Source organism: Embiotoca jacksoni, unplaced genomic scaffold (assembly GCF_022577435.1).
Source record: "Embiotoca jacksoni isolate LCO1_2020_lvr unplaced genomic scaffold, fEmbJac1.0.p SCAF_14, whole genome shotgun sequence".
NCBI classification, from domain to species: Eukaryota; Metazoa; Chordata; class Actinopteri; family Embiotocidae; genus Embiotoca; species Embiotoca jacksoni.
Genome location: NW_027185274.1, coordinates 1421659 through 1434718, shown reverse-complemented (window position 1 = coordinate 1434718; position 13060 = coordinate 1421659). Strand labels below are relative to the sequence as shown.

Below are 13060 nucleotides of genomic sequence, written 5' to 3'. Positions count from 1 at the left end.
AAATAAACCAAAACGATTGAGTCTGCGTGAGACTATAAAGTCTTGATGCTTAAAAGTTTGACCCTTTAAAGTTTGATATATTTCTGCATTAAATATGACCTAAAACGTCATCAGAATTTCACACAAGTCCTAAAAGAAGATAAAGAAAACCGAATTAAACAAATGAGATAATAAATATTATACATTACCATGCATTTATTAAGGAAAATAATCCAATATTATGAATCTGTGAGTCGAAAAAGTGTATGAACCTCCAGGATTGGCAGCTAATTTGAAGGCGACACCAGAGTTGAGTGTTTTCTGTCAGTGGGATGTTAATCATTAACTTTCAAGCTCCACTGTAGATGTAGTTAACGACTGTAATTTACAGTTAAATGGTTTTATGTTCGATTTTGAAAAACTTAACATTGATTTTTTTTTTTTTTACAGTAATCAGATCACATCGGATAAATCCTCAGCAGCATTTTGTAATGTCACCTTTTCCCTTTTAAGATTCGACACTGTGAGAGCCGGTGAGAAACACGGAGTTCACAATCAGGTGTTCAGTACAGTTTATTGGTTTCATTGTTCACATCGCAGCACCATATCAATAATGCAATGTCACACAACACATGTGGGTGGAAGTATCACCACTTTATTCACTGTAATATTAATGTTGGATATCCTCGCCATTCATCACGCTGCATCACAGACGCTGTCTCCATCAAAATGAATATGAACGCTCACTTTCCGAACACGTGTGGTGATAATAAAGATTTATACAACACAGCAACATTTCCACTTTTTGTCCAAAATATCTCAGCTACATACACACACTCATACACACAAAATATCACTGCTGTTGACAAACCATCCCTGGCAGCTGGTGTAAACTCATCTTCTTCATTTCTGTTTATACACAGTAACAATAAATCACTGTCCTCTCTGCATATCTGGGAGGATTTCCTCCTTTTCTGCAGCAAGTGGAAGAAAGTTCACTTATTTGCCACTAGAGGGCAGACCGAGTGTTTTCAAAGTGCTCCCAGATCAGCTCTGGGTCTCCACTCAGCTCCAAGTCAGAGCACAGAGGCGTCTGCTTGACAGCAGGGGAGGGTTTGACAGAGGTTGGGTGTCTGATGGAGCTTTGATGGAGGCGTCACTCAAACTTGCGCAGGTGGTTGTAGAGGGACTGGACGTAGGTGAAGACGCACATGGGGTCCGGTTTGCGGCCCATGATCATCATGTCGTCCACCTCGATGAGCCGGTCGCAGCCTGCCTTTACTCTGTGGGAAGGGACAGAGGAGGACATGTCAGAAGGGAGGGAGGGATTCATGCTGCAGGAATATGTTTTGACTGGAAGGAAACCAAGACAGGATTTAGTTTGAATTTTATTGAAAATAGTATCTAAAGGTGCGTTTAGGGAAGGAGAAACAGCATGAGTGTTAAAGTGGATCCAGCTCAAGCAGTTTGAAGTTTTTTTGATCGATTCCTTGGTCTATAAAATGTCAGAAAATAGTGGAAGAACCACGGTGAGATAGTAAAATTGTTTGATTACCAAACAGTTTCTTGTTTTGCAGGTTTACATGAAGGATGGAACCAGAACATGTTTGGCATTTTTTTCTTGAAAAATGACTCCAATAGTTGCTAATTAAGTTGATGTTAATCAACTGGCTGACAAAGTGTTTCATGACATTAGAGGTGAGACACAATTGTTACGTTCCAAATGACGTACTTACGTACTAACACTCACTATTTTGAGTGCGAAAGTGCGTTCACACTTATGGAAATGTGAAGTTCACTATAAGTGGCCGGATGGTGCGCTCAAAACGGTCCAAAACATGAGTTGCCATCTTGGCAAGGAGGACGCTGCAGCTGTTGCTAAACACCACACAAAAGTGAAGCAGCATAGTGCTGTTGGACAGAAGCTATCAGTGTGTTTATTGTGTGTGATAAACAGAGGGCACGAAAACACATTCGTTTCTGAGTAAAATATTTGAAGCTGGCAGACATGTTGGCAGGTGATGCGTTCAAATGCTGGTTATTTCTGGTATGTGAAGAAGGGCAGTGGGACAACACTAACACTCGACATTGAAGTACTACACAATCCAGTGTACTAACATGTAAGAGTACTATATGTGAGTGTACTATTGTACCTCACAGCCAATGACTGACGTGTGTCATGAACAATATGACAAAACAAGACATCAATCTAATTCTGATGAAAACAGACTCCAAACAAACATGTTTTGAGGTGTCTCCTTGCATGTGATCATTCATATATATTTACTCTCCTATAAGTCTCTAACCTGTGATCTCTTTAAGAGGTCAAATCTAAAGCTGCCTCTGAATACAGAAGGTTGATTGTGTGCCAGTGAATATTGTTTTTTAGTCAAACCAGCTTAATTGTGCAGCAGTCAAAGAATAAACCATTATTATATCAAGTGTTTTCTTTAAGCCCTGCATGTGTATGTCCATGCTGTCAGATCTATAGTATGCAGCCTGTATGTACAGTACAGCATCACAATAAGGCGGATCTATGAAGCCGTGCAGTCAGACACCTTTCACCAAATGTGAACAAAGAAAAAAGCAGAGTGAAACAGACAGGACAGAAAGGAATTCAAAGCTTTTAAAATATGTTTTATCTTCTACGTAAAATAAAACCTTTCCAGAGATCTATCAAATTAATTAATTAATAAAACACATGGGGAAACATTCAACGACAATAACCATAAGGCCGACTCAGCAGAATCCAGAAACCACAGCTGACTCACAAATAATAAATGTGTTTGTGTGTTACATAACAAGAAAAATAGAAATTACAGGCATAGTTTGAGATTTTGAGTAATTTCCCGATTAGTTCTTTTGTGTTCAGATATTCAGATCGATAACACGATCATGTCTGAGTGTTAAACACGAAGCCACAACGAGTAGCTGGTGATCTTAGTCACACACAGAGAGTCTGTCCAAATGAAACAAAACCCACCTCCTCTTCTGAAGTTGACTAATTAACACTGTATGTCTCCTTTCTTTAATCAATGCACTGAAGTGTGAAAATGAAAAGTTTCCGTTTTACAGGAGTTACGTGTCAGACTGTTTCCTGGGGAGACGCAGTCGCCACAAAGAGCCTGTTCACACCTTTCATTAGAAATAAATCTTCTACCGAAACAAATTAATCAGTTGTTTCAGCTATTTTTCAGGCAAATTAAAGACATGTTATAGTTTTACGACAGTAAATTACATATCAGAGTTTTGTAGACAAAAAAACAGGAAATAAGAGACAATATTTAGGACTTTTAGAAATAAAATTTAAGACGGTTTAAAACCTTTTAGGCCTTCTTCAAGGAAAATTAATTTTGTACTTCGCAAAACTTTTCAGATTTTAGAAGAGATCTCTGCACAGGTATAATGGTACCAAATGACAATATTTGAATACAGCAAAGAAAGAAGATACAGTATGTTAGAGAACTTTAAAGGTGTTGGGAAGCATATTTCTTTTAAATTTTGGAGAGAGCCAAGCTAGCTGTTTCCCCCTGCAGCCATTCTTTATGCTAAGCTAGGCTAATATCCCCAGCGAACACACAGACATGAGCACCATCAATTTTCTCATGCCACTCAGAAAATGTAAAACAAGTCAGTGCTTCTCTTGATAGATTTAAAAAAACAACAACAACAACACTGATTATAGTTTATAGATTACAAAGGCCAAGAAACCAGTGCAAATAAGTGCCAATAAAAATTAGATGTAGAATAGAATAGAATAGAATAGAATAGAATAGAATAGAATAGAATAGAATAGAATAGAATAGAATAGAATAGAAATGAGGCCGTATTCATGAATACGTATTGAAAATATGAGTCTATAACCATCCTCCCAGCTAAATGTTAACAGCAACATGTTAACATAGTCTAGTGACAAAGATAAAGAGCTGATACTCAGCAGACATATTGTTTACCTTGTTCACCACTTTATTGTAACTGAAAGGTTTTATTGCTGTTGGCAGTTAAATGTTAAACACGTCAGACGACACGGCGTGTCTTTATGTCCCCGTCACTCACTCTGCGGTGCCGAAGGCCAGCTCGAAGTTGTGCTTGCGGTTGTCGGGCGACAGCGAGCTGTAGTCAAACTCGGTGGGGAAGAAGGAGTGGACGAGGGCGCAGAAGGCCATGCCGTCGCTCCAACTGGACGAGAAGTTCTGGATGTCGATGTTCTGTGGAAGGAAGAGGAAGAGGTGGCGGTGACGTGGCAGCCGTGTGCGTGCAGGTGTGTGTGTGTGTACAGGTGTGTGTGTGTGCAGGTGTGTATGTGTGCAGGTGTGTATGTGTGCAGGTGTGTATGTGTGCAGAGGAGAGCATTGAGAGCTGAAAGAGTGAAGGAGGTAAAAATAATATGACTTGTAAAGCTGACAGGCAGCTCGTTGTAGCTTCGTAAAGCCGTCTGCCCGTTCACTGTCGAGCCCATAATGGTGATGGATGCAGCAGACTTTCCTCTCCTGCTTTCATCTGTTACGTGCCTTTGAAATCATGTCATTTCAAGGCTGCCCTTTATGAGTCTGGAGTTCGCCTTGAATGAAATGCAACATGTCAAGTAATCGGATGAACATTTCTCCTTTGTGTGTGTGTGTGTGTGTGTGTGTGTGTGTGTGTGTGTGTGTGTGTGTGTTTGCTACAAGTTAATGAGAGTTTTGGCTTTGCCTTGCCTGTCTGACTATAACCAAAGCCACATGGAGCTGCTGCGGAGAAAAGGGTACCAGAGCGCAGCAATGTCTCAGTGTACTCAACCATGACCTGAACTAACTCAGCACTGTGCATCGAAACACACACACGATTACACACACCTGCGTTCACAAGGACACTCGCTTTCATGCACTGCTGTAGTTAAGAGCTACATAATTAACACATTAGCGCTGACTGACTGTAACAGTATACAACGGATTACTTATAATCTCTGACCTCAATTGTATTTATGCAGGAGATTTAGCTTGTTTTAGCTAATTTACTGACTAAACAATTCACTGCCGTTTGCTATTTTTGCTGCAATGCTGAAGGATGTGTCCTGGTTAAACTGGTTAAGAAGGCCGGCTCCATCATTGGCTGCTAACTGGACAGCCTGGCAAAGGTGGTGGAGAGGAGGACGCTGAGGAAACTATTATTCATATTGGATAATCCTGACCACCCTCTCCACCTGCTGCAGGGACAGAGGAGGACGTTCTCCAAAAGACTCCTCCAGCTCCGCTGTCACAAGGACAGATACAGGAGATCATTCCAGATACAGGAGATCGTTCCTGATACAGGAGATCATTCCTGATACAGGAGATCATTCCAGATACAGGAGATCATTCGTGATACAGGAGATCATTCCTGATACAGGAGATCATTCCTGATACAGGAGATCGTTCCTGATACAGGAGATCGTTCCAGATACATGAGATCATTCCTGATACAGGAGATCATTCATGATACAGGAGATCACTTGTGATACAGGAGATCATTCCTGATACAGGAGATCATTCCAGATACAGGAGATCATTCCTGATACAGGAGATCATTCGTGATACAGGAGATCATTCCTGATACAGGAGATCATTCCAGATACAGGAGATCATTCCTGATACAGGAGATCATTCCTGATACAGGAGATCATTCGTGATACAGGAGATCATTCCTGATACAGGAGATCATTCCTGCCCGCTGCAATAAAACTACAATAACTCACCTCTGGCAAAATCCATCACACAACAATAACACTGTTGGTTGTCTGTTTTCTTGTTTGTTTAAATCTTTGCACTAGTGTTTAGTTAGTTTTAATTTAATTTAATTATTCTATTTTATTGTATATACTGTGGATTTTTATAATTCATATTTTACTGTTGTTTTATTGCTTTCATGTATCTATAATACTGCTGTAGCAAAAAAAAAAAATCCCCTCGGGGATTAATAAAGTATATACCTACCTACCTGTCTGTCTGTCTGTCTGTCTGTCTGTCTGTCTGTCTGTCAGTCAGTCAGTCAGTCAGTCAGTCAGTGTCTGAAGTCCCAGCCCTGTCTGTCAGGAGGAGGTCAACACTCAGCCCTGTATCATGCCAAATTGTGTCCTACACCTGTCAGTCCACAAGAGGCAACAGTGTCAAGTGTCCTGTTCTGCCTCACCCAGGCGTGAAATGTACACACCTGTACGACCAGGGTCGAAGAAGGAGGTCATGTGACGAAGTGCAAAGAATCAAAGGGGGCGATTCAATGGAACAAATGCAGGATTTTCACCAGGAGGACCTGTCTCAGTCTTTAGGAAAGTAAAAGCCGACATGGATTTCTTTTCAGTTACCTTTTTATCTCATGTAATATACATTTAGTAACTTATGCAATGCACATTATGTGTGCTATGATGTTTTTTCCTGAACCTAACCACACGGTTTTACTTTTCACGCCACGAAGGCAAAACGTGACACTGACACGGTATCAACTTGTGGACTGACGGGTGTATAAGACCAGAACCAGGTGGAAACGGCTAGCCTGACTCGGTCCAATATTCAAAAATATGCTTCCCATAAAACCTCAAAACTTCCCTGACCAACACATTGCATCATTTCTGTTTAACTTGTCAAGAAGGAGGAATGTAAAGACAACAATCTGTGGTTTTACAGGGAGTTATGATGTGGAAATAAGTTTCTATGAAAATAATGCATTTGTCCATCACTGTTTGTGTATTGTTATAACAAAAGACATGCAATGTGAAAATAATGAGTCTTAGAGGTCTTGATTCTTCCAGTCTTTATGCTAAGCTAGGCTAATTAACCCCCAGCTCCAGCTCTGTACCTAACACACACACATAAAGTAAGTGATATCCATCTTTTTGTCTCACTCTCAGAAACAACATGAATTTGTGTATTTCCCAAAATGTTGAACTATTTAAAAGCGCCGTGTCTAAACACTCACACTGTGTGTAACGCTGATTTCTACCTTCTTATCTAACTCCCTAAGAGAAAACTAATCAGTGCATGAAACTATTATTTTTCTTCATTATTCCTGCAACAGCACTCTGGAAGATGAATGAGCTTCCATTTGTGCACCAGATTATCATCTGCTGATTAAGTTATTCATTTCTGTTTGCTATTAAAAATCAACTTGCGCAAGACATCTGATAATCCATCAAAAGGAATGAAAGCTTGAATGGATCTCTAAAGTCGGCTGACGTGATGCATTCGTGTGCTGGTAGGAAGTTCTGTTACTTTGCCAGAAAATGAAAACGCCAACAGCTGGAAAACATCATTAAAAGGATAACGTGAATTTATTAGCTTCTTGCATTAACATGTCTGCTGCTGTTATGCTTCCAACCCCGAAGCTCGGCATCAATCTTCCTATCTGGGCACACTGTCACTTTTCCACTACGTTACTGTGCAACAACAACATGACAGTCTGGAATACCTGTCAGGAGTCTATCAAGTCTCCACCGCTTCATTTTCATGTTATCGTGAAACTAACGGACGTCTGGTGTCTGATGGCGGTGATGTGTTCTGGAAAGTGGTGAGCAGTGATGTCAAATTTATGTAATTTGCAGTCAATGGGCTAAAACAGACACAGAACTTAAAAGTGATGGACTTGTGTGGAACCCAATAGCTAATATAGATAATATAATGAATTAACCAAATATTAGGAAATATGACTTTAAATGGATTTATAATTAGAACCCGACTGATTTATTGGTTGGCCAATTTTATGAGCCATTATCGGCCTATCACAGATATATAACTATCAGTGTAGGTTGCCCGATATACGCCAATATGCAACTTTCTTTTACAGAACATAAAGCAGAAAAATATTTTTGGGGTAATTTAGAAATGTTTTTTATTAGTTTTTTTTTTTATTTAGAGTTTATAATTATCATTTATAATTATAACACTCTCAGTGAAGTTAACTGTTTCAGTGCCGTGATGTCATTTTGGATAATAAAGTTTACAATTAAACTGAATAATATCCTGCCTCCATTGTACTTTTCTGTTACAAGATTTTGGTAACCATTTCAGTAGATGTATCGTCAGTGGAATTTTTTGACTTCCTAATATTGATATCAGCCCCAAAACTCCAGCATCAGTCGGGCTCTATTTATAAAACTCTAAAATCTTAGAATGTGTGTAACGCTTTGTAATAAATGCCATTTTAACACTGTCAGATTATAATTCGTGTTTTACCTGGTAGCCTATGGTCTTGGAGCGGCACCACTCGAGAAGAATCTGCTTAATGCTGCTGGCGCTGGACACCCCAAAACTCTGAGACCGCTTCAGCTTGGGTTTAGAGTCCACTGCTTTAGGGCGGCTGTGCAGAGGAGGAAGAAGGCCGCAAGGATGCATAAGAAAGTTGTATTGATGTACCGTCGTTCCGATGCGTTTCCCGCACTGCAACCTACCTGTTACTGGCCTCCGAGTCCAGTTTTTCGAAGATCGATCGACGGGCCTGAGCGCCGATGTTACGAGGCAGAGTCTGTGATCTAACCAGCTCCCGCCTCCTCTCTCCCACCGGCCCGAAGGACCTGTCGCTGATTACATCACCGTCTCTGCAGGATGGCAGCACACAATGGTCAGACAGAGCAGAAGATGTTTGATCTGTCCAAGACGTGCGCCATCGACTCACCGGTCTTGCTGCAGGAGCCCTGAGTAGGTCACCGACTTGGCAGGGGCTGAATTTGTCTTCTCTGCAACAGAGAAACATTCAGATTAAATCTTATCTGTCACAATGTATCATAAATAATATTCTCTGACAGAAAAACTCACCCTGAAGATGGGGAGATCCCAGAGCTCTGATAGGTGTGGGGGTCCATGTCTTCATAGAAGAAACTGACAGTAAGAAAAGTCAAAGGGAATTTGATTAGAGAGATTTTCTTAAAAACAAATGTGAATTATGCAGCATTCATATTTAAAAGGATAAAAAGACATTGATTATATTGACTTGATTAGATTGTAAGCCACCTGGCTGAACTTGCGACTCCTCTATTGGTTGGGGTTGGGCGGTGCTGGAAGCTGATTGGCCGGTAGGTGAAGCCTCAGAGACCGGAGAAGGTGGAGAACCAACAGGGCTGCTGGGAGAGCCCCTCATTTCTGCCGTCTTGGTCATCGCGGTGATGGGGTGGTGGGGCATCCGCATGGCGGCGACGGGCGCTGTGTGCTCGTGTGGGAGATCCGCGGATGGAGGGATCTTTCCATGTACCAACACTGAATGTTCTGGTTGGATGAAAAGATTGAAATCATGGCATTGATGAACTGACAGAAAACACAAAGAGAACCTCCCAACTCAGCAGTTCTCCTGAGTTTTACGGGGAATTTAAACTTCAATAAAAAAAAAGCTTTTTGTTGTGATTTTGTGGCCCTTTAACTCTGATAAACCCAATGTACACTACCTGCTCACCATCAAATGGCAGACCAGCAGAATTAGTGACTGGCTGGTAAACATAGTAGAGCAGATATTTCCTTTAGGAGGCGGTTGAGACCAAAACAGATCTAAAAGAAAAGTGAATTGTTGACTGTACTGACAGAATAACGGCTCTAATGTCGAGGTTCCTTCATGTTTGCTTGATGGGTACAACAAAGGGGCCACCGTCTACTAACACATTTACCAGATTGTTAAATAAAAGATTGCTAAAGTATAAGGTGATAATGGTGATTTCCTGAGCAACTAGGAAACTTATGACTTCTAAGAGGGAAAATACTCCTGAAAACCTCTTGAACTTGGAATATCCCACTTGGGAGGTTAATGAGAGCTCCAAGGAGAAGGTTCGATGTCACTTATGGATGCCATAAGTGCCACAAGTGTACATTTCTTCCTTTTACCACAAACGAGTTTGCTAGCTGTGTTACATGCAGAAATGTACGTTGTAGTTTACAAATTCTATTTACCTCCTGAGCTCCACTTTGTTTGTCTAAATAGATGATGACGAGTTTGTTTGTTACTTTACTTTGTTCTTGCAGTGGGAATAGAGCAAGGTTTCTGGGGGCGACCATGTTGCCTGATTGTAAACGCTCTCAACAAGGAGGCATGACATCCTCAAATGGGGAATTTACCGATCTCCAGCTGTCTGAACGCACGACATTATGTAAATGTTGTGTTTACAGCTTGTCGTGCTGCCCCCAAGTGGCCTAAAATCGATAAATGCAGCTTTAAAGGCTATTTCTTCCCCATTTAAACCTGCATATTTCCCTTTAATGTGGCTTATGTGACTCTATGCTTAATGTTAACTTTGCACTTCCACCTTGCTTTGTGGGGATTTGCACAAAAACATTGTGCAAACAGTATATCATACAACTTGTACAAGCAACCCACATCTTTCAAAAAAAAAAAACCGTTATGACTCATTTTGAACATTTGCTCAATAACGGGACAACTGCCAGCCTAATGTACCTCCTGTAAAAGTTTGGTAGTAGCAGAAGTTATATTCTGTTGTTTGAGCTTCAAAACAACTAGAACTTTAATTTCCCATAATGCAGTGTTTAACCGTCCCGGCCTTGTTTTTCAAACTCCACAACTGCAGTCTTTTATGCAAGAAAAACTTTGACTGAAGTCTCCAAACTAAAGCCAACCAATCGTGATCTAACTTCAACCCTGGTGATGTCATTGGGGTTTACAAAGCTCCTCCAAAGCCACAGATGACATCATACAACTGCTGAACAGTACGAACAATGACAACTAGAAAAGATCTTTGATGTGAAATCGTTAGAGACCCTTTTAAACGTGATGACGTGACACCCTTGTTGTGTTATTACCTGTCGTGGCCGCCTGTCCATTCTCCTGACCGGCGTGTGTTGGAGCCGGGTCGACTTCTATCGGCTCCTCTCGCTCAATGCTCTGAAACACACAGAGCGTCGTAATTAACACACAGGCAGCCTTTATGGCTTTAAAAAATGCATGAAATCATATTTGACCTTTACTGGTGACCAGCCGGAGAGCTGTTTTTCCTCCACAGCAGAGAGTACGAGCTGGGACATGAGGTTTGAAAACCAGTAAACACCTCGTGAATTAATCATTGTGGAGCCGATCAGTCGAAATGACCACCTCTTTAATCTCGTCTGAGTTTTGTGTTGAGCTGTTCAAGTACCAACATGTTGTGTTTGGACGAAGAGTCGGGGCATCGTGTTCCTCTGATTTAAAATGATAAAAAAAAAGAAATCCAGATGCTCATTGAGTCATTGTTGGACCCTTTCACTGTTTCAGTCTTATTTTTTTTTACGTTTCTCTAACATGTGGGTTTTTTGACACAACTTCAGACAAAACAAAGCAAACTAACAAATCTAACCACTCAGTGCACTTCAAAGTCGGCTGCCTGACAGCGTGGACCTCTGAGGCCCTGTACGTGTGAGAGGCAGCGGGGTGTTATGTTCTGCGTGTCTGCCTCCCCCCTCCCGTGATAAAGACCTGGGAAGTCTTTGCTTTAAATCAGGCTCCGCTGTCGCTGACGTGCTCCGGGATGGGAGAGCTGCCAAAATTCATCCTCTTCTGACCGCTAATGTGATTGAGCCCAAGTTTTAATGTCAAACATCATCAGTATCCGGAGTTCATATTTCGTGTGACCCTGCATTTTTCCCCTCTGTGTGATCAGCTCCAACCTGCAGCGGAGGCTGTCTTTCCTCCGTCCAAACACAATCAGCCACATGGGACAGCTAATCACCATCCTGAGGTGATACATCTATCTCAAACTCTTAAAGCACGGCGCTGCTGACCCACATAGGTGGTCAAGGTCAAGCTGTCCCTTTCCATGTGGCCCTGTCAGACGGATAGACGGAGCTCAGTGTGTTGATAGTCGACCCCGTTTCGGCACAGAACAACACTGCTCAGGTCAACAGTGCAGCGCTGATAGACATGCACGTTTTCTCAAGGTCAGCATCAAACCACATGTCACATTTTGTCAGTGTTGAACTTCTCAAATATCTCAGTGCATCAGAAACAGGCTTCCTGTAGATGTAATGCACCCTCAGGTCTATGGCAACAAATAAATGGACAGCTGGTTGTATTTCAAACTTGGCTGTAACAGTGGAGTTAAATAGCCGGGGCAGTTTTCTGCGATGCCATTGACCGAGAACATTATTTCACTGCGGATGCATCAATTCAGTGTTTAGATAACGTCAGCGTCTTTGGACGCACAACTGCAGCATCTGGTCAGAAACCACGAAATGAACAGACAAAAGATGTGACTGTATGGAAACCCTGAACCAGCAACAAACATTTCAAAGGGCCAGAAGGGGAAGAAAAGTAGTCATTTCATGTGTCTTTTCTAAATGATTGCATCATAGTTGCGAGTTCTTCAGCTTTTTAAAGACAGTTCAGTCCTTGAGATGTAAGCACTAGTATCGTCATTGGCTACTACTACTAAAGCCATACACAGGTAAATGTGACAAAACGGTTCAAATACGAAGCCAGCAGGTGTAATGTATGTATGCATGCGTTGTGTAGGTTCGCCTTGCAGCTGATGCTAACAACCAGCAACGACAGTGCAGGACAAACAGAGGGAATGAAGGACTGACCAAGAAGAATGGCAAAATGATTGTTTTTCTTTTTGTTTGTTTTTTAATCTTGGCCTTCCTGTTTTTTCCCCCCCACTTGGGCGCAGCGGCAACCGACAGTGACGTCGCCCATTGGTTGGTGAACTGCTGTTATGAGGCCTCGAGTTCTGATCTTGGTCGTTGCCATCTTGCTAGTTTGGAGCAAGAAGTGACCATATTTGGACGAGCTGGGGATCTGACTGGAAACTAAGCCACTTAGGGCGAAAAAACCTGACTGCACCACAGGCCTGTAAATAAATAAAAAACACACCCCAAAAGCACAGCCTATTGTGGCTTAATTTCTAATCAATGATGGGATTATTTTTAATAAAATAAAACAATTCATGTTTGTGTCCACTTGTTTATATTTAAGTCTAATGCTCTTTCTCTCTTCCTCTGTTTCAGTCCCCAACATTTCCTACGATAAATATCTTGGCTCTTGCTGTCACTGCTGAGAGTACGTCTGGACAAGCCTCAGTTCTATTCACATCTGTAACTCAGCGCAGTCTCTCTGTCGACATTTATTTCTTAAAATTAAGCATGTTCCGGGGGAAACTCTCCAT

At 41.5% G+C, this 13060-nt stretch overlaps 1 protein-coding gene across 2 annotated transcripts in view; it reads right to left on the bottom strand.

Moving 5' to 3' along the window:
* Window positions 1–515: 515 nt before the first annotated feature.
* Window positions 516–13060, bottom strand: part of smtnl (smoothelin, like) — a 33358-nt gene continuing 20813 nt past the window's right edge. For both annotated transcript variants that reach the window (XM_069147410.1, XM_069147411.1), the window contains 8 exons: window positions 10725–10806; window positions 8937–9188; window positions 8742–8804; window positions 8602–8662; window positions 8378–8524; window positions 8163–8286; window positions 4036–4187; window positions 516–1262 (listed from right to left, as the gene is read on the bottom strand). In XM_069147410.1, coding sequence (XP_069003511.1) covers window positions 1136–1262; window positions 4036–4187; window positions 8163–8286; window positions 8378–8524; window positions 8602–8662; window positions 8742–8804; window positions 8937–9188; window positions 10725–10806 — 1008 coding nt within the window. In that variant the 3' untranslated portion in view covers window positions 516–1135. The remainder of the gene's footprint in view (window positions 1263–4035; window positions 4188–8162; window positions 8287–8377; window positions 8525–8601; window positions 8663–8741; window positions 8805–8936; window positions 9189–10724; window positions 10807–13060) is intronic.